A 22,052-nucleotide genomic window follows, 5' to 3' on the forward strand; every position below is an offset into this window, starting at 1 on the left:
TGCCTTCCTGACAGCACTGCTGTAGAAGGAAGAAGAGAAGAAGGTGGGGGCCGGCTGGATCCTCAGCATGGGCACTTCTTTAGCTAGTACCAAGAAGCAGCAACACTATGGAAGTGGCAATTTGGTGAAGAAAAACTCCACCTCAATTGACAGTCTGCTCAGGTGGTGGTGAGTGGGTGGCGATACTATCTGTGCCATTGCTCCCATCAGTCTGGAGACTGTGGTGAACACCTCATCCTGACTCAGAACTACCCAGCCCTATCTCTTCATGCATCCCAGTAATGGCCTGGTATTTTCATCCCAGCCAGCTTTGGTACTAGCTAGTGACACATGTTTAGCAGACAAATTTGTATGTATTTCAAAAAGCACAGCATTTTAACATGCATTGTTAAAACACACATTTCCATTGACTAAAGCATATTTATGCACAGTTTTGAAATGTGCACATTTTAGTTGCCCATGTTTTGTACCAAATGCACCCAAATTTGCAATTCTTTTTCCTGCATAACACATTGCAAGCCTCACAAATGATTGGACTTCCAAGGAAAAATATGATCCATTCTCCTAAAATGAAATGGGGATGAAAGTGGGTTTTTCTGTATGAAAATAAAAATCTGACCTTTCCTCCCAAGGTAGATTCATGATGTTAATAAATCAGCAAAGACAATGTGTCTTAGAATGATAAGCAACTATTTCATGAATTATAAATAGTTCCTGAATGGCATATTGTAGAAAACCGAGACAGTGTTTTAAGTAACAGAATTCTCTTTATGGAAAAATGGGTATTTAAGCAAAACCCTGAACTTGTCATTGTGAGTTTCATATCTCTGTTTCTTAACCTGATGTGAAAGCATGGCGAGACAGGGATAAAGTAAAGAGAGAAAGCAAATATTCTGCCTTCTCAATGTTGGTGACTAAGCATGCAGGAAAGACTGCAAAGTGAAAACCCTGTTCTATGCAGGTATTATCGACACTGAAAATTTCTCCTGACCTCCTTGTTGTGCTTAATTTCAACAAGGATAAAAAATGGTTGACCTCAGGATAGGTTAGCTTGATATCATGAATAATTCACCTTCAGCAAATTCTTCTGTGGAGACAAGAAAAAGTTAGCTAGAAAGCCTGTCAAGAAATGTTCCTAATACAACTTCCACACTCTGCTTTCTTTTCTTTCTTTTTTCACAGTTGCCTATGTAGTGTGGCTCTGACAGCTTAAATAAATAATTTCTTGTTGAAGGGTTGAAGTTGAAACCACATAACGTTACACTGCAGGTTCGAAGATGTAACATAGTTTTGGGTGTTTACTTTAGAAATAGTTTTGCCCACAAGTATGTTTTCCATTTAAATACAAAATCAAGCATAGACATTTTAGACCAGTGAATGTATAGCTCACCTGAGAAGAATATGCACAAATACTTCACCTTTGCCAGCAATTAAAAAGTACAAAGTGGTTCAGTACCATACAAGCTGTGTGACATGTAGGCCACTGGCTGCATGTCAGTTCCAATGTGTACATGTGTGTTCTACTGAGGTCTCAAACCTTCATGATTGTCATGAAGATGTCATTAGAGATTATCTCCTTTTGACAGACTACACTGATCTAAAGCGTAACATCAGAGAACACTTTCCACGTGAATAGGAGCTAACATGATGTGAACCCTCATCGGGAATATGACATAGAACAGAGACACTTTTAGCCTCAGTACATTTAGTGAGCACTTCCACATACGAAAGCCATGACTAAGGCAACATTTAGTAGCATCTGTATGGAAATCATAACATTTGTTCAAGGCCTCGCTTCTAATAAAATCATGAGAATCCTACAGTCAATTTGAAGATCAAAAGGACCTTATGAGCACAGTCAGAAAGGTTTTCCTTATGGGGATGCTTCATATAGAAGTGATGATGTCTAAAGTACACATCATTTCTGTCTCCTCAAACAGCCTTCCAGAGATGCTTCAAAGATTCTGATGCATCATGAGAGGTCACCATCAACTTCGCAACAAAGGACATTTTGACTAGCAATATTATGGATGAGATGAACTTGTTCCTGCCTTGACTACCTGAGGCCTAGGATCAACAGGTCTTCTGTCTCCACCATGCCAGGAAGATGCACTTTCCGTCCCTATAGAATGAAGTATGATCTACCATACTACTGCGCACTTGGCTAGTACATCCTAATTTTTAATCCATTACTCAAGAGTAATATCGTGGCAGACAATGGGGCCTTCTTTTCTATTAAGGAACCCAGGGAATGCAGCCAAAATATTTTCTGTTGAATGCACCAGCTCAGAAATCACAACATGATTATCTTTAATACACGTAGAAGGGAACACAATATAAAACCTATACGTACATTACAGGAGAGAATTATGGTAAAATTGTATCTGGACTGTATCACTTCAAATGCAGGTGGTGTTGTATAATAATAATTCTACTGTATGCAGATGATGCGATCCTACTGGCCCAGAAATGACTAGTCCTGTTTGGCAGAATATCTAGCTCTTAATTAGGCCAGAAATGCAGGTTATCACTTTTTACACATAAACTGCCAAGTTATGAGCAAATGATAGATTGGCACATCGGCTAACTCGTTCAAACATTTGGGAATTTATTTTTCAGCCCACAGAAACTGGAACAAAATATATATTAGTCTTAAGACTATCACCAGTGTTGGCAACCATCTTCCCCTGAAATCAGAAGAAAAGTGCCCCATGTAGTTCTAATCCATTTCTGAAACTCCTTTGCCATGTCAGAAATGCTATCTTTTCCCAAAGACTTGCCATTTGCCATGTACAAAGAAATGCCAGGCAAAAGCGTATGAAATTAATAGTACAGTTCCTTGAAAGTGGGCTATAATCTGCATGTGCTAAATTTAGAAGGTAATTTTTTCCTATATCTTCACCAGAGTTTAATGTAATAATAAAAATCCCTAAAACTAAGCAAATATATTATGGACTTCAACCTACAGTGTGTTTTTACTACATTGCTTAAAATAGAGGGTTATAAATGGAGATGCTGACAGTGAATGTACTAGAGTGATGGCTAGAAGGATCTACCAAGACATGACCTTACCATTCTGGAATGGAACCTGGCATGACAAAAATGTATCCCCACAAAGACTGGCTGTGAGATGACACTGAGGTAGCCATAGGTTATAAAAGACTGGCACTCTAACCAAGCTCGTGGCCCTTAATGGATCATTGATAAAGAAGCTGTGATATAATGGCCATGAAGAAGGGGAAAAACAGAATCCTTTCATTGTTCAGTGAGTGCATTTATGATTTCTGCCTCCTCTGCTGCATTCAGTCCATGAGTTTATAGCTGAGGGAGTTTGTAGGATACGGAATATCCCATGATTCCCTTGGGAATGCTTTGTGGCATTTCTTGCTGAGGGCCCTTCAGCACCTTGTGCAAGCGAGGCCTTAATTACCAGGCAGGAGTTATTTTTATTAATGCTGCCGATCCACCGGCATCTGAAACACTCTTCTGAACCACAAACAGAGAGCTCTGTGTAACCGAGCTGTACTTTCAGACCTGTCTTTGGAAATTGGCATCTGTGTGGAATGGGTCCCTTGAGCCAAATATAATATAGTGTACTTTATTAAACCACAATAAGCAAATGCTTGAGTAGCTTTAAGAGTCTCCGCTAAACCCACAAAAAGTAGGGAAATTGAGATGTACATCTGACACTACCCTTAATTTGTGCACTGGCTAGTAAATATCTAGGAAATGAGCAGTCCCTCCTTAGCTTCTAGAATATCCTGCAATGTCAGGAGCACAATGAATTGTATTAAAGAGAGAGATGGAAGGTAATTATGGTTCTAAAGTGTCAGCCAGAAAGGCTGGAGTGCAGCTGACTTCATATAAACTACTTTACTGAGTGCAGTTGGATTACTAATCATCTTGGGTCCAGTTGCAGTACGGAGATCCAGTTACATGATAGCAATCTATTATGGATTACTTGGATGGTTTCTTCAGAGAATTACAATAATATGTGTTAGGTTAATTGAGCACAAAGTGGTTAATGTCTTAAATTTACTGCCACAGTGTAGATATTCTGAGCAATCTAACTAGAAGACTTCTATAGGAAGGGGCTTTATGAGAGGGCTGGCACTACCATTAGGTAGAGAGAAATAGCCACCCAATGTAGTCAGTGTTGAAAGGTGGCAGAAAGTGACCTCAAGGTGATGGAGAGCAGAGTTGTGTGTGTAAAGCAGACTGCTCTGTACCCTCTAAACTAAACTGCTCCCCTTAGGTTCCATGGAGGACACCTGTCTGATCACTGCCAGTGCTGAAGTGTGTGACTCAATTGCCAGTCTTCTCAATTTCTTCATATGGGATAGAGGACAGTGGCTTGATCCTTCATTTCAGGCAACAAAATATAATAGAGCAATATTTGTTTCTAAACTCACCATCACAACTTCAACACCACAACTTCTTCATATCTAGGAAGGAAAGCATCCATTCAAGATGCAGCATACCCTGATTGCCAAGCCGTACCTTAATGCAGTGGTCCCCAACCTTGGGCCTCCAGATGTTCTTGGACTACAACTCCCAGAAGACTTACCACCACCTCTGCTGGCCAGGATTTCTGGGAGTTGAAGTCCAAGAACATCTGGAGGCCCAAGGTTGGAGACCACTGCCTTAATGGACACCATATCCTCATGGCTCATCAAGCAGATATCCATGATAGCAAGAGATCAGGCATCTATGGAATATTCTCCTACCTTGTGCCCCACATACTATATCTAGAAGAAGGAGGAGTCCATTTGATAAATTTTGGCCTATAGCATCAGCAGGTTTTACAGACTCCTGAGCGGATTTGTAAGGAATGGTGTTTGTGAGTGGTTTACAATGTCAAATATGGCAGAATTTCTACCTATAGTTAAGCAGCTACCTTATACTTACTGTAGATAACGATATAAAAATAAGATGTAAAACCAAACCATGTGGCAGAAAGAACAGGCAATTTGAGGACAAATAAATTGTACCTTAGTTTTGTTCACATGTTTTTATGTCTACACACATACCTATTACTCAGCTTATGTATCTTCCAGGTACTCTGAATAGAGGGTAATAGGTGTAGCGAACAGCCCTGCCCTCACCTGTCCGTCATAGCTGAACAGTAGAGAAGGAGCCAATGAGAGGATGGAAGGCGGAGCCCAAGGGGTAGGGGGCTGGATATAAAGTCTGGTGTAGAGAGCCTGAGAGAGATTCTGGTAGTGAGAGACAGTGTGAAACTTAAAAAGTGAACTGGTAGAGAGTTAGAGATCTGTAAGAACGCTGAATGGTACAGAGAGTTAATAGAGAGTTGAAGTTAAAGTAGAACTGATTCATATACAAGTGATTAGCAACCTGTGATTTACTTATCGAATATTAATCATATGTTAACTTCCCTGATCTAATAAATGAGTTAAGTTTTAAAAGCACACACATCTTGATTGAATGGTATTGAGGTAGCAATACCTGGTGGCAGCGAAGAAAGAAGAAAGGTGAGAACCTCATGAAAGCCTGGGGGAATAGGGGTTTCAGAGGAGATTGCCAAATTAGAAATAAGTAAAAAAAAATGTGGTGGCACCTTAAAGACTAAGTTTTGTAATTTTTTTATGTGAGCTTTCGTGGAAAAGTCCACTTCATTAGACCACATGAAAGCTCACATTATATACATGGCTTTAAGGTGCCCCCATATTTTTTGTCTTTTTTTCTACTTTTTATTTCTATTTTGCTTTTACCTATAATGCTTGCACAGACTAACATGGCTACCCCTTCCTACAACTCTGAATAGAGAAGGAAAGGATAAAACCTACATCTATATCATGTTTAAAAGACCAATAAATAAGACCAGATCACTGGATAGCCATGTCTGCTTTTTTGTTCTCCAAGCAGCAGAGGGACTTGGTTTCCCTAGCATGTTTCATTATCGGTGATTTCAGATGTATGGGTGAGCCACACAATTCTTCAACCATCATCCCTATGCACAGAATAATGACACATATACACTCCCACACACCAACACATGGAGTAGCCAGTGTTGTAAGCATGTAACTCAGCATTCTGCCTCTCAGACACAAACTTTATCAGGTGTTCTCAGCATTATGTCGATCAGCTATTCTCAAATTTTTTCTGGTCATGGCCATAAAAACAATAAGAAAGGAATATAGACCAAATCAAGGTTGCATAAGTCACATAACATAACAAACCATATAAGTGGCATGCAAATAATTGTTTCCAATTATCCTTCAAATGTGTCATGGCCCCTATTGAGAATGGCTGGTGTAGGTGACAATGCTGTTGGAAAAACAGGTGGGGGTGGGGGGAAACGATGGACAACACGAAGAGAGTGCATGGAAATGAACAGGAAAACAAAAATTTCTTTTGGACTGTCTCAGGGTGTGTGTTATGTACTGCCAGTCACTATGTGTTTGTTATGTCCCATCAAGTTGGAATCAACTTACAACGATGCTAGTAGGGTTTTCAAGATAAGTACTGTAATATATTTACAGTTGGTTTTAGTAGTACCACCCACAACCTGTGAGTTTTTATGGCCAAACATGGATTCAAACTCAGTTCTCCTGAATCCTAGCCTGTCTACCCACTGCATCACACTGGGTATCTCAAGGTACAGGAGGTATTTAAAGAGTGTTTTACCATTTCCATCTCACATTGAATTTACATGGCAAACTGGGGATTTGAACCCATATTTCCTGAGTCCCAGTCCAAAACTCTATTCACTGTATTGCATTTACTCTGTCTACAGTACACTACACTGTCCCAGAAGCACAAAGCAAATATTCTCAAAGTTCAGCTGACAAGCACTAGGACACAGCTGTAACTGATCAATCTACCAATTATTTAGCAATAACTCTGAGATGGTGGCTTAATGTTCCCTACTGCACCCTTCATTCTAGGAAGAGATTGTGGCTTAATGTTTGTACCATATTAACATATCATAATTCCATCTCCCTGATATAGTTTCATTCCCATTTGGAGAGCCAGACCCCACAAGTCACCATTTTCACAAGGTTCAATCTTCTAGTGAAAGGGATGTATAAGAAACCAAGAGTTCCTGGCAATATTTTAAAAGGGGGGCGAGGGGGAAGCATGCATTTATTATTATAATGCTCTCACATAAATGGCTGCATTTAAATGAGACGAGTATAGTAAGAAATTTATACCCTCCTTTTTGGGATTCTATTCTTTGCTCTGCAGGGCTACTTTCTCTGGCTTTAGAGAATTAAGCCAATGTGCATCTGCTTACATTCCATCTCCTTGCTCCAGTCTTCAACAAGAAGTGACTATTAAGTGAAGCCTGCTTCATGACACTACACATTTACAGAGGAACGAGAGCTAACAACAATGAAGCATTCACCCAAGTGCCTGCAGAAATCTCCAAGGCCAGAACCCAAGCAGCTGAGGAATTCTACAAAACAAGGTTTTCACTGTGGAGAAAGTGGTGAGCTTTTAATCTCCCAGCACTCGTTCTTCCCAAACGACCTTAGTTTCATCAATCTACCTGTCTGTCTCTGGGAAATTAATGACCTTCAAAAATAAACATGGTTTTAGACCAATAGCAAATTTGGGTTTTAAAAACACTAGAAATGCTAGCTCTGCAATGAAACATTTTTCCCTCCAAGGATATTCTAGTTCAGCAAGCGGGGCGGGAGGGGGGAGAGCAGCTTCTGGACCTTATAAGGCCTGCTTTTGTGTAGCATAGTAACCTTCAGATCTATCCAGCAAATTAAACTGTACACCTGTTGAGCATAGTCAGTGAATCGGTTTGAATGCTACAAAAAATGAGAGTGCTGTCAAACAGTGTTACCCCTGTTAAGGAGCATGTAGAACTGGGCTCAAGAGCCAATGTGCCCATGCAACTCCATGATGGATTATTTACTCCTGGCATGTAATAAATAGGAAAAAGAATGAGAGGTGCTGTGGAGAAGCTGAAATGGGAATAGTTTGCTTACACGTCACCCTAAATGCATTTTGGCCACTGTGGAGTCATCTTTGGCTGCATGCTTATTACACGTGGTTAGTAGCCAGTTATAAATGGGTTGTTATATAAATGCATATCCATGAGAAAACATGCTGATTTTAGGAAACATTTCTGTACTGAAATCTCACAAACATATTGGCCTTCAGTGTCCATAAAAGGATATCGGTTATTTCTAAGTATGCAGGTCATCCCTAGCCCTTTGTTTTTGCACTCATTTGGCAGATGGTACAAAATAAAAGCTTCACGGATCCTACCTGATCAGCTTGAGTGTCTTGCACATTAGCTACACTCATAATCCATGCAAAAGACAGCTAGATAATCAGATTTCCATTTTCAAGATATAAAATTAACTTATACTGACTGTCACTGGCACTGTTTTGTCAATATTTCATGGGGGGGAGGAATCCTTCTCTGTGATTCTTTTAACTGGAAATTACAGGGACTGAAGCTGGAGACGTCTATATATGAGGTATGGGCTCCATCCCTACTATGAACTATAGCTGCTTATTAGTAGAAAGGGACAACCCACATCGCAGAGCAGAGTCACAATGACCATTGGGTTTGTATACAGATATGTCAAGAGCCAATAATACCACTTGCTTTGTTTCCCACATAGGTTACTATACTGCCACTTGGTTATAAAATCAATATTAAGCAGGTGTATTTAGGGTCACTTTGCTCTCATCTGGAAGTTAGGTAAATCAAGTTGGAGGAACTCATTTTTGCAAATCTAAGTTTTGGCAATGCAAGAAAATCAATTCACCACTTTTATAAAAAAAAACACCATACAATAAAATACAAATGGACAGTTAAAGCAACTGCTATTGTGTATCTGGTGATGTTTCTGCAATGTTTCTTACCCCTGTTGCTTGCTAAGAAAATGGAAAACTGTGTAGTAAAACAGCTTATATAAAACCGATTGAATTTGATCGAATAAATCAAAAGAAAAGGACCCGATTGGCTTGGTTCAATCTATAGATTTTCAAATTTTGGATAGGATGCAAAACTCTGAGTTTCTTCCCAGGTGTGAAAGAACTGGGAAATGCAACAAGCTTGGTAGATATGCAAAAAGAAGAGTACCGAACTTGTTGTCAATGGGATATACAGGTGCCTGAATATGTAAGCACCTCTTCTGCAATTTAAATTGACCCATTTCAAGATGGGGGCCCACTTTTTTAGAGCCCCATTTAAAACACCCACTTCAAGCTGAGGAATGGGGCAATACAGAAGGGCACTGGCAGCCAAAACTGGTCCTTAAAGTATCTGTCAGTCACACAAAACTGCCTATTGAAGGGTATGCCAGTGATAATAAAATCATAAGAATGTCGATCTCATCCAGTCCCTCACCAATGTAGGAAAACCCAGCTAAAGTACCCTGTTATGAAGTCAGATATTCAAACTCAGTCTAAAAATTGCCAATGAGGCTCCTTCTGCTACCTTCTGAGGTAGTTTGTCTCACTCTCAAAAAGATCTTCCTGTCAAGAAGATTCTGCTAATATTTTGTCAAAACCTCTTTTCATGTCACTTAGATCCACTGGATCAGGTACTAACTTCTGGAGTCACAGAAAACAGGTTTGTTCCATTGTCTGACACCTCTTTAGAGTATTGAAAATGGCTATTCTGTCACCTCTCAGTCTTCTCTTCCCCAAGCCAAATAAACTGTTCATCATGGTTAATGAGCATGACCTTCAAAGGGAAACATGATTTGAGACCAATAGCAAGTTTGGTCCTTGGTTATAATACCAAGATGAACATAGCAACTTGTTTTCAATGAAAACTAAGAATCTGAACAATGTTCTTACATATAATCTAAAAATGAAAACAACCTATGCATTTTTATAACATAAAATAATAAGGATATGTGAATTTAAGCAACTTGTTTCCTTACTTCAGGTAAATGTGCAAGCAGCTTGCAAAGACAGCAGGACATTTATAAAAATACTTGGCTGTCAAGTCTCAGCTTCTCCCAAATACTCTGAACACGTTTATACTGAAGGAAGGCCAGCTATAAGTAGAATTGAAATAACTATACACAGAATGCTCCTTGCCAAGTTCTAAATTCTTGGCCCCTCCTCTGATGTTCCCACACCAAGCAGCCCCTCTTCTTCCCTGAGGGGTCCCTATTATTGAAGTCTCACAAAAATGTTTGCTAAAACCAGATCAATATATCTGAATCAGAAGACACATTATGGAGGGAGGCAATTTATGAGAATTCAGATTATGGTGTCACCAGCCCAGAAAGCACGATGTTACCCAGCCCAGCACACCACATTTAACCCAAGCTTGGAAAAGGAATGGCTTGTTTTGAAAAGGCTTGAAAGCATATGGCTGAGAGCCAGCTGGCATACCTTTCAGCTATGATAAAACAGCAGCGACGCTTGTTGCCAAGAAGGATAAGTTTAAAGACCTTGCAGAAACTCAAATAGCAAATTCATGAAAACCCATTTGTAGACTTGCTGTGGATTTCTGCTAACATGAATTTCTCCTGACTTTGTGGCATTGTTAGCTGAAGGGTTGTTTGGTAGACGTTATATGTAACTTATGAGATAATCCTATTTATGAGGGTGAAAGAGGAGAACACAAAAATGGTCTGAAGCTCAACATCAAAAAAACTAAGATCATGGCCACTGGTCCCATCACCTCTGGGCAAATAGAAGGGGAAGATACGTTGGCAGTGATAGATTTTACTTTCTTGGGCGATGTATGGAAGTGAGAGCTGGACCAAAAAGAAGGCTGGCCACCGACGCATTGATGCTTTTGAATTTTGGTGCTGGAGGAGACTCTTGACAGTCCCCTGGACTGCGAGGAGATCAAACCTATCTGTTCTGAAGGAAATCAACCCTGAGTGTTCACTAGAAGGACAGATCCTGAAGCTGAGGCTCCAATACTTTGGCCATCTCATGAGAAGAGAAGACTCCCTGGAAAAGACCCTGATGTTGGGAAAGTGTGAAGGCAAGAGGAGAAGGGGATGACAGAGCATGAGATCGTTGGACAGTGTCATTGAAGCTACCAACATGAATTTGACCAAATTCTGGGAGGCAGTGGAAGACAGGAGGGCCTGGCGTGCTCTGGTCCATGGGGCCACAAAGAGTCGGACGTGACTTAACTAAACAACAACAAAGATCTAATTAAAGAAAAAAAGTATTAATATTAATCCATTGCCGTCACTACACTGATAGATAATTACAGGCATTTCTGAAATGGTTTATATTTGATCTGCTCAAACATATCTGACATTTTAAAATATCTTTATTTCATGGGGGTTCTTTTATATTATTTCTGTGAAACTGTAATTTCTGAAGCAAGAAATTCTTTTATGAATGTTTATACCCAGTCTGTTAGGTAATAATGAACAAATGTGGTGGCAAAAAATTAATAGCTATTGCCTTGCATTTCTAAAGTGTAGATTAAGAACGAACCAAATGGCACAGATAAATGGTGGGCTTTCAGGGAAACTGAATACTGACAATGAAGAATCTTTAACAGTCTTTAGTATTTCTTCACAAACCATGGCACAATGTTGCTCACTGCTAAACTGTGCCAGGTGGATTGAATATAATGTGGGTGAATGGAATCCATTATGTCATTATATGAAATGGTACTCTGCAGCCATTACTCATCCTTTCCACTCTTGTCCCTAATGTGGAAAAATAACCTTTTTAAGATTTATAGGTATACTCTTGCACTTCAGATAGACTGCATTATGGTTTCCCTATCATTGCAGAATTCACGAGCCACTAAAAGCACTCAATACATGCAAAGTAATTTTTTTTCTGGGCCCTGATCCGTATACAATCAGTGAGAAAGGCCTGACAAGAACAGGTCTTCCCAGCTCATGAAATTTGTCCCTGGGGAGAATAAAGTCTACACAAACATCCAACTCTAATATAATGCACTTGAGAAACAGGGATAAATTTTCATTCCAAAGCACCATCCCACCGCAACTCAATTACGGGTGGCTTCAATATGTCATTATACTGTATTCATTATTCTTATAAGAAAAAAATTCCCAAACTCTGTCCTAAGAACCCCAAATATTTGGCAAAGGTGGCAAAGGAAATGTTGGTGTTTTCACTGCTGAGTAGAATTTTTAAAAAACCTGTTTCTCAGTAACATAAGAGGATGCTGAAGCGGCCCCTAAAACATGGCAAAACTACAGCAAACAATGTAATTCCTATAGGTTGCAGGGTGACTTTTTGAACAAGCAATCAATATACAGTGGTGCCTCGCTAGACAATGATAATCCGTTCCACTGAAATCGCTGTTTAGCGAAATCATTGTCTAGCGAAAAGCAAATCGTCGTCTAGTGAAAATCGGTTTGCGAAGCAGGGACCAAACATTGTCCAGCGAAATTCCCCCATAGGAATCACTGTTTTGCGAATCACTATAGCGATTAAAAAGTCAATGTCTAGCAAAAAAACTGTCATGCGGGGTAACTGTCTAGCGAGGCACCACTGTAAATAAAAATAAAAATTGGATGTAGGTTTTGTGTCTGTGTGGTGAGATCACTGAGTAATGGGGGCTCCATTTGGGAATCTGTGTTGCAATTTGCTTACTCCTGCTGTATTCAGTGGCCAAATTCCTGTTGCTTAATGTAGTAAATCACACTTGAGCAGTCCCATTGAATCAATGGGGATTTAGTGAGTCAATTCCTCTGTATATTTTATGGGTGTACTTTGTGACTTATTTTCCATAGTATATTGTAATTAAAGTAGTCCCATTGGAGTCAATGGAATTTATAGAGGAGTTGACTCACCAAATTGTCCCTTGATTCAATGTACCTCCCTGGTGTAATTTAGTAGACTACCCAAGATGATTTTGCCCTTTGTGTGAAAGCCCACGATCATATATATTTAGGTATCATTGCTCAAAGCCAATTATGACTGAAGTGAAGAACAACAGAACCACAAAACAATAACTATAAGTAATATGCCACAAACTTATCCTTTTCTAACCTGACACTGTGGAATTGCACAATGACTGAGGCCATACTTTATGCAATGTGGTCTGAGATAGGTTATCTGGCAAACCCCAGGCATCCACACTACTAAGGATTTTGACTTAGGGAGCATCAGGCAAGAAGAATCACTCATCTCACTGTTTTGCTGATATAATCTATTCCATTGGCAGGAGGGAATAACTGGGTGTTACGGTGTTTTGTCTTACTGTTAGACCTTAAATCTGTTGTGTTCTTTCAGATTATTTGTTTGAACAGAATATAAACAAAAATTCAGTTCTCCGAGGTTATTCAAAGGATCCTGTAAGCATACTTACCTCTGAATTTTTATAGTATATACTACATAGAATTTTTTCCAAAAAGCATTTTATCTTGAGACTCAAATGCCGATCCACAGGTTTTCCATAAAAACATACCACAATCATAAATGGTGTGGTTGGGTTTTAAATTATGAGACTGTGATTGCTCACTGATTGTACCCAATTGGTCATGTCATAAAAATATAATCCTCTTACTTTCACATATCTTAGCAGAGAGGAAAAAGTGTTGTGTGACAAGGAAATAGTCACTATGACGTTCAAAATCTGAGGGGAAAAATAATTACACTTGGAAATATTCACATAATTAATGGCTTAAAATAAGTGAAATATTAAGACAGGTTCATGACGATTTTATGTTTGGCCTCCACTCAGGGCATATGATTGTCATAAGCTGGAAATACCTTGGCAGCTTATAACGGCTAATGCATACATTAGAAATGGGCACAAATCAGATTTTGATTCATGATTCATTAAGGCTGACACTTCACAAATTACAAATTTATGATTTTTTCTGATAAATTGATGAATTGATCTGTCAGTTTGTTTTTGACTTTAAAACCCTATAGAATGGCTCCCAAGCACCTAGAAATACAAAATTCACAAATTCCCATGACTCTCCTCTACAAGATCTGCAAGTTTGGTGAAGTTTGGGTTTTGGACATCTAAGTTATACACTCACAGGGAGCTCCCCCCCCCAGAGGAAAGTTCCTTCCAGGCACCTAGAGACACCAAAATCATGGCAAAGCTTCTACTGACTCTCCCCTACAGTCCCTCCATGTTTAGTAAAGATCGGATTTCAGACATACACCCACATAGTTGGTCCCTCCCCCCAAGGAAAGTGCCCTTTAGCAGCTGGTTGGAGAAACCCAATCTACACCAAACTTGGAGGGACTGTAGAGGAGAATAATGGGAAGCTTCTCTGCAGTTTTGATGTCTCTAGGTGCCTGGGGGGAACTTTCTGGGATGCTCCTTCTGGGATTATAACTCGGACATCTGAAATCCAATCTTCACAAAATATACCCTAATAGTATTTTTAAAATAGTGAGATTTTTAAGGTGTGGCTTTAACAACGCTACCTCCAAATAAGTTTCCATAGTAAGCAGGGATTCCTAGCAGTGAATAGAATGTTGGACTAGAACTCAAGAGTTGTGGGTTCAGATCTATGCGTTATACCATGTTCTATTGACTGTACGTGTGCATATATGTACATGTGCTCCAATATCAGAAAATAATTACTGGCCAAAATTCTGTTGCATAGCATAGTAAATTGCACTAGAGTAGGCTCACTGAGTCAATGAGGATTTAGTATGGCAATGCCTCTACTGGTTCCAATGATTCAACTGTGCCTACTACTATAATCCAGTTAGCGTAGGCCTAGTTGAATCAATAGAACATATGGGGGGGGGGGATTTGACTCACCAAATCCCCATTGATTCAATAGATGTACTCTAGTGCTGTTTGGTATGATAATTAACAAGATTTTGGGCTTTATATATTAGCACACAAATGGTACAAATTTGATTAGTTTACATGAAGGTTCACAACTGTTTGGATATATCTCTAAACTATTGATCTTTTTAGCATTTTTGCCGTTGTACCCCTCTATTGGTTAAGTAACATATTGGCATAAAATTTTTAAAAACCTCAATTCTTTTCATCAGTGCCTGACTGCAGTCTTATTAATACATTAGAAGGATTCCCCTGGTTTGTGCATGTACTTTATATGGACTAGGCACCGAAACAGCATGGCTAATGCTTAAAAATCCTCGGGGTTGACTTCTCTGAGAAAAGTGAACATTAAAATTGACCTATGGAACTGGCAGCTGGTACATGTTGATAGCATTGGAAGAGAAAATTTCAGGAGTTTGCATATTTTTAGGATAAACAGTTTAATACTGTATTAGACAATGAGGGTGGGGCGAGAGAGAGGAAGGGATTTTCATAGTTTATGTCAATATATGACCTGACCAAGGTTCGCACTGGTGGAAAAGTGAGGTTAGTAGCCTTTGGCTGCCATCGAAAGTCATGTACAGTAATTTAAAGTGGCCTATCTGATATAACTTACTCTGGAACCAATTATTTCAGGCTTGTGGCTTTTGTAGGTAGGCAAAAAAATAAAATAAAAAACAAACACAAACAAAGAAACCCACTTAAGGTAAAGAGATACTTAGGAACTTGGCATGTCTTCTAGCGTACTTGGGAAATCTTCACAGTGCATCTATGAAGGAACAACCCTCACAGCTTTACAAAAAGATATATATAGAATACACATATGTATATAACTAGTGGGCTCCTTGCCCTACAATAACATCATCAAAAAAGGACTAACAAGCCGGAGGTTGCTAAGGCTAAACAACATAAACGAAGAACTGAGATACATGTTCCATTCACCACTTTATGGCAATTTTGAGCTCATATTGCAGCAGTGGTTAGGGCATGGCTTGATAATAATCGTAGTGTAAGCTTAGAAGGATAGGATTTAAATAAGTGTTGTCCTTCTAAAGCTTAGAATCTAAACCCCAAAGAAATTACCAGGCAGGAACAAAAAGCTTGGAAAACTTTTGTTAACCATGCCTTTGGCACAGTATTTCTCAGTGTGGTTACATTGTTAGTGATTCTCTGATAGAGAAGGGCTTATGGTGTAGGTTCAGGATGGTTAAGGAGAAGTGTGAAATCTGGCAGCTTCTTATGTGATCCTATGAACGTCAGTATTAAGAAGTTGGGTCAGTAGATGGAATTTATTTCTATGCATGAAGTCATTTCAAGGTCAAGTCTCCCACATTTCTCATTCACAATTCACATTTCACTCAGCTCATTCAATCACTGCCATGAACAAGACCTATGAACGAATATGGTTCAATATTGTTTCAAGCACCCTACATGGTAGAGTCCTTACTTGAAATATTTACTTAATAGATTGCCCATGCCAAATTTGCTCTATGCCAGCTTTCAAGACTCACTTCCTTTAAAAGTATGGATTGACCAGACATCTCCTGTCCGAAATGAGCCTTCTCAACCTTCACAAGTGGATGATGGTTAATGTTTATTGTTTGAGGAGGAAAATTAGGGAGAACAATATAAGCCTTGCCTTGCATTTTAAGAACCCCCTCTGAAAGTTAATAACATGGGAAGCCAAAGGGGAGTTCCCTCCAGCATGATCAATGAAATGAAGTAATAAATCCTAAGTGTCTTTTGTTCAAAGGTGATTATATAGAAGTTGTGTATTAAAATACCAGAGTTTGATTATGTAGTTATCAGCTTTCAAGTAATTAATTCAGAGATTTTCTCAGAACTTGGAAGTGATGAGTCACATTGTTACTTGTAATTCATTCCTTTTGGCAAAAATGAACCTCAAATACCACTCTCCAAAAGAAGAAAAGAAAGGAAGAGAAGGGAAAAGAAACAAAAGGGTAATGATAAGAGCTAAGAAATCTTCTTTTTCTTGACAACATGATCATGGTTCCTCTTATGACTCATTCTGAAGGCGCCCTGCTCTGAAACCTTACCTCTGCTGCATTGTAGTCTTTCAATCAAAAACCAAAACACAGAAAGACTAATAGGCTCCCAGAGGTACTAATTGTGCAATATTTCTGACATTGGTCTATAAAGATAAAATGTTAGAGTGTCCTAATCATATAGCTCTAGAGTGGTCCAGTATTATAGCTCTAGGGTATTACAGTGATATATCTCTGAAGTGCTAATTGAAAATACACTGTACAGATCACAGCTCTATAACATTTTGGGGAGAGATGCTTGCTCTCTTTTTGTCTCACTGCTATTAATATCAAATTTCCATTTGATTTCTGAAACAGCAGAATTATGATCCACCACAGTTTATTTTTTTTGTACAATTACCACAGCCCGCACTTAGCACAGTTTGTGATAACAACCCTAATGGCATTTCAATAGAAAAACAACAAAGTGATATTCCAAACATTTTTGCTTTGGGGCCCTAGATAATAAAATCTTTCCCCAGGTTAATTGAGTGAATAAACAATCTAGTTAAACATCATTTATTATACACCAACCTTGAAGCTGGCGCCCTTTGAATAAGTCTTTTGTTTTGCTTGGATGAGCTCTGGCACTGTTATCACACTTGGGTTGTTCATATCTAAAGGGAGAAAGGGGAAAAAAGAAAAGGCAACAAGGGGAAGTCAGAATCTACAATTTGCAAAGCTATGTAGTCACACTGAAGCTCAGCACAGAGTCTCTGAAAAGCCTCTCTCTAAAGTTATAAGCCTGCCCAGATGTACTCAAATGCCAAATAAAGCACATGCTATAAATCCATTATTTATGATTCATATTCCCTGGGATAAAAATTGCTGAGTGTTTTTGAAAAACTCTTTTCAAAAATGGGTTCCAAAATGCTTCTTCTTGATTTCACAATACTCTCTGATGGTGGTTTCCTTGTGTTGGCCAGTCATTTTAGCTTAAGACTCCATAGCAAAGTTTTATGGTCTTTGAAAACTGCTGTTATGTTTCTTCCCAATTGTCATGTGCTTGAAGCAAGATCACATGCCCAGGTCCATCATATCTTCCAGCAGGTCCCTTCCCAAGTCTTGTATAGCAATGATCCCCAACCTTGGGCCTCCAGATGTTCTTGGACTTCAACTCCCAGAAATCCTGGCCAGCAGAGGTGGTGGTGAAGGCATCTGCGAGTTTTAGTCCAAGAACATCTGGAGGCCCAAGGTTGGGGATCACTGTTGTGTAGAATCATAGAAAAGTGAAGTTGGAAGACCAAGGCCATCAAGTCCAACCTCCTGCTCAATGCAGGAATACAATCAAAGCACAGCTGCCAGGTTATTATCTACATTTTTCTGGAATACCTCCTGTGTTGGAGCACTCACCAGCTCCCAAGGCAACTGGTTCCACTGTCATACTGCTTTAACAGTTAGGACGTTTTTCCTGATATTCAACCAAAATCTGGCTTCCTTTAACTTGAGCCCATTGTTGCCTGCCCTGCACTCTGGGATGATCGAGAACAGATCTTGCTCCTCCTCTGTATGACAGCCTTCCAAATATTTAAAAATAGCTATCATATCACCCCCTAAGTCTTCTTTTATCAAGGCTAAACATGCCCAATTCTTTCAGCCTTTCCTCATAAGGCTTGGTTTCCAGCCCCCTGATCCTGCTTGTCGCCCTCCTCTGAACTTGTTCCAATTTGTTAGCATCCTTCTTGAAGTGTGGTGTCCAGAACTGGACACAGTACTCAAGATGAGGTCTAACCAGTGCTGAATAGAGGGGGACTAGCACCTCATGAGATTTAGAAACTATACTTCTATTAATGTAGCCTAAAATAGCATTTGCCTTTTTTGTAGCCACATCACACTGTTGGCTCATATTTAGCTTGTGATCTATGACAATTCCAAGGTCCTTCTCGCTCGTAGTTTTGCTGAGCCAGGTATCCCCCATCTTGTAACTGTGCAATTGGTTTCTTTTTCCAAGGTGCAGGACTTTGCACTTATCCTGTTGAATTTCATTCTGTTGCTTTCAGCTGAGTGGTCCATCCTATCAAGGTCATTTTGAATTTTGTTTCTGTCTTCTGGAGTATTAGCTATTCTGTCCAATTTGGTTTCACCTGCAAATTTGACAAGCATTACCTGCACTTCCTCATTCAAGTAATTAATAAAAATATAGAAGAGCATCGGGCCCAGGACTAAGCCTTGGGTTGCCCCACTTGTTAGCTCCTTCCAGTTAAATAAGGACCCATTAATCATCACCCTCTAAGTACAATTCTGTAGCCAATTGTGTATCCACCTGACACTTGATCTATCCAGCCCACATCTAGTTAGCTTGCTAATCAGGATATCATGGGGTAATTTGTCAAAAGCTTTGCTGAAGTCAAGATATACTATGTCTACAACATTCCCTCTGTCTATCAGGGAGGTGACCTAATTTAAAAAAAAAAACAAGATCAAATTAGTTTGGCAGGATTTGTTCTTAACAAATCCATGTTGGCTTCTAGTTATTACTACCTTGTTTTCTAGGCGCTCGCACAATGACCGCTTTATGATTTGTTCCAGAATTTTGTCTGGGATTGATGTCAGGTTGACCGGCCTGCCATTCCCAGGTTCCCCTTTTTTGCTATTTTTGAAGATAGGGACAACATTGGCCCTTATCCAGTCCTCTGGCACCTCCCCTGTTTCCCATGATTTCAAGAAAATAATGGATAGCAGGTTCTGAGAGTTCTTCAGCCAGTTCCTTCAGTACTCTTGGATGCAGTTCATTCGGCCCTGGAGACTGGAACTTGTTTAAGGTGGTAAAGTATTGCTTGACTATTCGTTTATCAATCTCCAGATGCAATCCTGCCCCCCCCCCCACTTGCACTTCCAATTTGTTTGGAAGTTCAAAGTCTGTCTTATGGGAAAGGACGGTCCTCTGTAATCATTTTTCCATCTCCATTGCGCAGCTTTGTTACTATGTCTTTTGTTTGTCATTTGCTACTTACATACCTGAATAATGCTTTTTTAACTGTTTTTAGTGCCTCTTGAGCATCCCCTGGACTGCAAAGAGAACAAACCTATCAATTCTGAAGGAAATCAACCCTGAGTGCTCACTGGAAGGACAGATCCTGAAGCTGGGGCTCCAATACTTTGGCCATCTGATGAGAAGAGAAAACTCCCTGGAAAAGACCCTGATGTTGGGAAAGTGTGAGGGCAAGAGGAGAAGGGGACGACAGAGGATGAGATGGTTGGACACTGTCACCAAAGATACCAACATGAATTTGATGAACCTCTGGGAGGCAGTGGAAGACAGGAGGGCCTGGTGTGCTCTAGTCCATAGGGTCACAAAGAGTCGGACATGACTAAATGACTAAACAATAATAAAAGTGTCTCCAACTAACCTCAGGTCATTCTCAGCTTTTGCCCTCCTAATGCCATCCCTGCATTTCCTTGCTACTTGTCTGTACTCATCCTACGTGGCCTGGCCTTCTTTCCATTTCCTGTACATGTCTTTTTTAGTTTTTAGGTCCTCCCTGAGGTTTTTATGAAGCCACACTGGCCTTTTTTTGCTGCCTCCCCCCCCCCTTTTTTTTTCTTGTTGGAATTGTTTGTAGTTGTGCCTTTAGCATTTTTTTTAGAAGCTCCTGCCCTTCTTGGACTTCTTTTCTTGTTAGGATTAAGAAAACATATTTATTTAAATGTGTCTCTTGTGAGACATATCTGGATCCAATATATTATTGGCTGTTGTTATACCATTTATTATATTAATCAATGTACCTACAGATAACATAGATCATACCAATGTACAATAGTATATTACATGCACTGTAAATTATCTAAACATACACTGTAAATTATCCTAACACACACAGTTTATAGGCATAAATAACCACACAACAGTAATACAGATAGGTAGAATGTGAAATTAGTCATGGAACTGTTCCTGAATCTGTCAAATAAAACAGTTTTATATGCCAGTTAACACAAAACTATTTTGGTCATGCGTCTGAAGTCTAATGACGGTCTATAGTCTAATAAGTAGGCTGTCTCCGGAATCCCTACTCTGCTTTATTCTGTGTATTGTTCTGGCCTGCAGCCATTGGTTGATGGACCTAGAGAGGAATTTTACTCTGGATTTTAGTTGCATGAGAGTCTTCACTTTCTCTTTTAGCAATTCATTCTAGCCTCTCATTTTTGCATATATTTTAATCACACATTAGTTATAATGCAGTAAGAAAACAGGTTGGAGACAGTTAGTGGAATAAGTGGGTATAAGTGTCTGCTCCCACATTTGGGCAGAATTCCCATAATGAATCTTGGGAGTGAAGGTTTTCAAGAACATACTTAGTTTGAAGGCTGGTAGACCTGTATGGAAACAATGCAGAGGTTAATTCCCTTGTGGCCTACCGTATCCTTTTTCTTCATGTTTCTCCCCTAACTAGCATGCTGGTGGGGGATGATAAGTGACCAGCAGGTAGGTCATCTGATTCTTGGATCCATTGCCCTATGCTGTGGCAAAAAACCTCTACTTGCAATTATTTTTACAAAATGTATTTTCCTTTTCTTTCATGCCCCACCCTGGGGCTACAACATGCCAATTCGGAAAATTGAACTATCCATGACAATAGTATGTAGTACACTATAATATGTAATGTACTATTTATTGTAGTACACTATTTTCCCTATTTATCTGTGGCACGCCTTTTCAGCAAATTCCTTCCATTTTCCCACTGTACTTGAACCAAATGAAGGGACAGAAAATGGGTAGAAAATACACTATGGATTTTTGACAAACACTTTTTTCCTGATGCTAGATTAATTGATAAATTGGATATTTGCAAACATTTATGCCCAAAATGACCTGGTTTACATCTCCTAAAATTCTGTGTGCACCAGAATAAGTTTGCGTTGTCTTGGTTTTGTGATGCTCTAGTCGATGTGATTTGTTCTTTTACTTTATTGTTATTATTGTTTGAGTTATTCTTCTTTCTGTCTAGTACTGTCTCACTAATGCTGCAGTATAAAACTCTATTAAATGAAGGAACAAACAAACAAAACCAACCAACCAAACATTTTTCAGATTTCACAGTTCTCCAAATTTTGAAGTACAACATTTGGATCAAAAAGTACCCAGTTGTGTTACAAAATCCATATTTAGGATACAATGAAGTATAAATGTTTATTTTATCTGAAAATACATTTAAATAAATGTATTTATACGAGTTTCACGAAGACCATAAAAATGCAAATACCACTACAGAAACTGAAGCATGAAGACCTGCAAAATTGATAGCACAGACTCAAAATATATTGATCCATCCATGCCTCATGAAATCAGA

The 22,052-nt window shown here is 39.3% G+C and overlaps 1 protein-coding gene across 2 annotated transcripts in view; it reads right to left on the reverse strand.

Annotated features, from left to right (window-relative positions):
• SMOC2 (SPARC related modular calcium binding 2) overlaps positions 1-22,052 on the reverse strand; it is a 161,497-nt gene that overhangs the window by 20,701 nt on the left and 118,744 nt on the right. For both annotated transcript variants that reach the window (XM_020801181.3, XM_072993989.2), the window contains exon 9: positions 17,299-17,381. In XM_020801181.3, coding sequence (XP_020656840.1) covers positions 17,299-17,381 — 83 coding nt within the window. The remainder of the gene's footprint in view (positions 1-17,298; positions 17,382-22,052) is intronic.

The sequence above is a fragment of the Pogona vitticeps genome, chromosome 1, assembly GCF_051106095.1.
Source record: "Pogona vitticeps strain Pit_001003342236 chromosome 1, PviZW2.1, whole genome shotgun sequence".
NCBI classification, from domain to species: Eukaryota; Metazoa; Chordata; class Lepidosauria; order Squamata; family Agamidae; genus Pogona; species Pogona vitticeps.